Here is a 4,281-nt window from a genome sequence, read left to right on the forward strand (position 1 = left end):
ATTTTTTTTTTGTTTTTACCAACTGTTCAATGTATGGTTGCTTCCGGTATGTCACATGTTATATTCGGGGTAGAAACTTTTGCATAAAGATGCACCTAATCCCATTCACTACAGGTACTAAATTAATATTTGACTCATGCATACACAAAAGAAATCTTGCTGATCATTTTAAATTCTTTGAATAGATTCAGTTTTCATCATCATTCCTTCAACAATGGAAACTATCTCTACCTTCACTATTTGACACTTCCATATGTATCCATGCGTGTAAGAATTTTTATTTTTCTTAAATTTTTTTTAAAACCATTTTAATATTTAAGAATATAAAAAAAGTTGGAAAACAGTGAAATATTCATCGTTGTCATCACAAGGTGGATTTATTGAACCCTAGAAGATATTGAAAAATTTGAACCGGTACCAATGAGTTGTCATGCTCCTTTTCAAGTCATGAGAAGGGAATCCTTTTAGTTTTCATTTTTTTGTATATATACATTTAGTCTAAACCAAGAATTTTTGTGGCAATGGTGTGTTTGTGTTAGTCTCTAATAGAAATTAGATATTGGTATCGAGACTATGCCTATGTGGTTTTAGTTTGCCGATGTTGAAATATGAAAATTAATATGATGCATAGATATGCCTTTAACAAATAATAAGTACATCACATTATTTACTTAGTCGATATTAATGGATATAAATGTCACTTTGTGCATTTGCAGTTACATAATCTGGATTGAAGCAGAGCAGTAGAGGTGTGTGGTGATAAACAAACATAGGTTTCGTAGTATTTGTTGGATGTTTATGAAAGGTGTTATGATATAAATATCAATAACATATATTAATTTTAATAGTTATTTGTCAAAATTTTAAGTACTTAATTTTACGTTGCGCAACGCGCGGCTATTCGCCTAGTATATATACACACACACACAGACACACACACACACTAGCTGTTCACTCGCGCCAAGCGACAAGTGCAAATAGTTTTTCAGAAATTAGTATCTACACCCGTTTACCTTACACCTGTAATCTATGCGGTCTAATCTCTTGGTGCTAATGTGTGAAATGTGGAAGCTTCTATAAATACATATCATAATTAATATTACACCGATTGATTTAACACAAAAACATAATAATCAAGTAACATGTTTTGATTAATTGCAAAATACCTTAAATACCCTCTAATCAAGATCTTGAAACTTATTGATTATAAGAACATATAAGAGATGCATTTAACTTTAAAAAAAAAAAATCAGCTCCAGCCACATATGCTAGTCTGACCATTTTTCCCTAAGACTGATGTTATTCTGCTTGGATGCATATGCCTTCGTTGTTGTGGTTTGGTTTGGTTAAACTAATGTTAGGTGGATTTGGGACAAAATCTTGTCTGGCTACTACTCGTTTCTTGGTTGCTAAAGTTGGTTCGACCATTTTGCCCTCATGTTGTTTACTACTTGATTGGTTCTTCCCCTATGATGTGATTTTGTTGAGCTCTTAAGGTCTCAAGTTTTACTGGGGATAATTGGTTATAGTTCTTAAGGTCTCAAGTTTATAAAGTAGATTGTGAATTCCACAAGATGGTTACTCACCATCATGTCCACCAACTTCACTCTTTCTCCGCTGAATATGCAGGTGAACGTTATCAATGAATTATCACTGACCCCCAACCCAAATCCACCTGCACAAAATCAGAGTTGAGTATGAATTACAACCATAATCCTTTTGTTAGTCAAGCCATTAAATAAAAACCAATCATGATTAATGTTACATACCTCTCAGTTGTCACTTTACTATTTGACCTTGTAACAATTGACATCATAGGCTCTCTAGTCCTCTTAATCTCTCCGGTACACACTGTAAGAATTTATCTTATTAAATGTCACCATTTCATTATTATGTAACAACATGAAACCAACCATTAGTTGTTGAATATTGTGAATTGCAACTAATACCTTAGAGCAAATCCAATATCAAGATCTGATGACCCGTCATTGTGGACATTGCACGTCTTGCTGGTAGCATCATACTTCCCTTGTTACACCTTTTTGAATGAATATGTTAGACGTATATCTGTATGTATATGTTTTATATTTGGTTGGGTATCCCAATATTGTATTTAGCCCATTGTTCTTCTTTGTAGCCCATTTGTATTATTGTGGTATTAATATACGTGAGAGGCACAATGCCAGTTCATGGGGAAAATATTCATTGTAGCATGGTATCAGAGCATTCCACCCTTTAACCCTAGCTGATCCATACCTGTGGTCGTATTCTTCTCATCTTCTACCTTTGTCCTTCATTTTCTTGTCATCCCATTCTCCTCAAACCTTTTCCCTTCTCCTTCGTCACAATGACTGGAGATTCTTCTAATCCCAAACCTAGTCCCAACGATAAATTTTACGGGATAACCAACATCAAGTCTTATGTTCCCATTCTTCTCGATCTCGACCACTTGAATTATGATTTCTGGAAAGAGCTTTTTAAAACTCACTGCATTAGATACAAAGTATATGGTCACCTTGATGGGTCTGCTAAGATTGAAGATGATCCAGAATGGGAGACTGTGGAAAATATTGTAAAACAATCGTTATGGAACACTTACTCAAATCGTTTTCCAATCTATTCTCAAACCCAATGCTACACAGCAGCAGATGTTTGGAAGACTATCGAAGATCTGTTTCATGAGAATAAAGAGACGAAAGCCATGGAATTAGATCACGAACTTCGTTCTATCACCATTGGTGATTCTACAGTTATGGAATATTGCACACGTATCAAGTCTATCTCCGACCTTCTTGCTAATATTGGATCCACGGTACCCGAAAGAAGCCTCGTCATTTATGCCATCAATGGTTATCTCAGAAATTCCCTCATGTCGTCACCACCATTCGACATCAAATGTTGTTTCCCACCTTCCTTGAGATACGTTCCATTTTAACGCTTGAAGAACGGTCCACGGAAATGTTGGATTAATGTCTAAGTCCATAACTATATTTGGTATGTACTTGACCCGACCCGACATGGTCCATTTGGGTTGCACTTCACCGACATAATTTATATGGATAGTCTTTTGAGAATAGTATATTTATGATTTATATTAATATATTATAAGTTCTAATATATTAATATATAATCATATTATTTAATTAGTATTGATCAAGAATTAATTTATAATTAATTAAGTGATCAAAAGGAACTAATTAAATATGGACTCTTAGATATATATATATATATGTGTGTGTGTGTGTGTAGTAGGCCAAGTTCATTTAGGTTGGGCTAAGTCTTCATGGATAGTCCATGGAGCTTTAACCCATGGATCCTAGGAAATGAAAGGTCATGGGTATTAGGGTTTAACCCTAATCCTCCACACTATATAAAGGGTCTTATGGTTCATGAAATTATGCTAGTGGCTAGTATGGATACACTAAAGAGGGCAATAACCGATTTCATAGTGTGAGCCAAGTATCCATATTCTCTAAAGGTTTTCCAAGGTGTTTTGGTGATTTGTGATTCCACTTGAGGCTTCCACACTATTGGGGCTAAGCTCTTAAAGCTTGAAGACATCAAGCTACATCAAAAGGTATGTCATCTAACTAGAACTTTGTAGTATAGGTGCTTCATAATATGCTAGTTAGGATGAAACCTTGGAATAGTTAATATTTGCATGTATAATAGAGAAAACATAGATCCAAGGTTTATAGGGTTGCATGTACACCATAGGAGTGTTAGAATGCTCAAAACCCAACAGTGGTATCAGAGCCATGGGTTGTTTTCTGTTATATTGATGCAAATGTTTTATTTTCAAGTTGAAAAAAAAAGGAAAAAAAAACATGACGTTTGTCAAATTTTAAGATAATTACTTGTTTTTGTGAAAAACTAATTATTTGTAAAATTTGAATCATTTGCTATATGAGTTGAATTAGGTCAAATTTAGTAAAAGATAAAATGATATGATTATTTATTAGTTTTAAAAGTTTGATCTAAAGAGTTTTTTGAAACCTCCATAAGTTATGGATATGAAAATGTTTTTAAAAAAATTGATTCAAAGTTTTTTATGGAGTTACAAAACTTGGTCTTAATGTTTTAAAGAATTCCATAACTTGTTCTTAAGTTATGGAACATGAAAAGTTTCATCATAAAACAAGTATTTAACTCCATAAGTTATGGAATCCAAAAGTTTTCAAGAGTTACAAAACTTGCCCTCAAGTTTTGGAATTTGGAAAAAGTTTTTTATGATAAAAAAAAGAATTGAATTCTAAAACTCTTGGGTTCATAACTTAAACA

General features: G+C 33.4%; 1 protein-coding gene across 1 annotated transcript; it reads left to right on the forward strand.

Moving 5' to 3' along the window:
• Positions 1 to 2,347: 2,347 nt before the first annotated feature.
• Positions 2,348 to 2,935, forward strand: LOC145157382 (uncharacterized). Its single transcript, XM_079076429.1, has one exon. It carries the CDS (start codon positions 2,348 to 2,350, stop codon positions 2,933 to 2,935), a length of 588 nt encoding a protein of 195 aa, XP_078932555.1.
• Positions 2,936 to 4,281: the final 1,346 nt, after the last annotated feature.

This window comes from Lactuca virosa, chromosome 2 (assembly GCF_052849685.1).
Source record: "Lactuca virosa cultivar CGN04683 chromosome 2, Lactuca_virosa_CGN04683_v6, whole genome shotgun sequence".
Lineage (NCBI taxonomy): Eukaryota > Viridiplantae > Streptophyta > Magnoliopsida > Asterales > Asteraceae > Lactuca > Lactuca virosa.

Coding starts and splice junctions, on each gene's coding strand:
- LOC145157382 (XM_079076429.1), top strand. CDS start 2,348: ATGACTGGAGATTCTTCTAATCCCAAACCTAGTCCCAACGATAAATTT.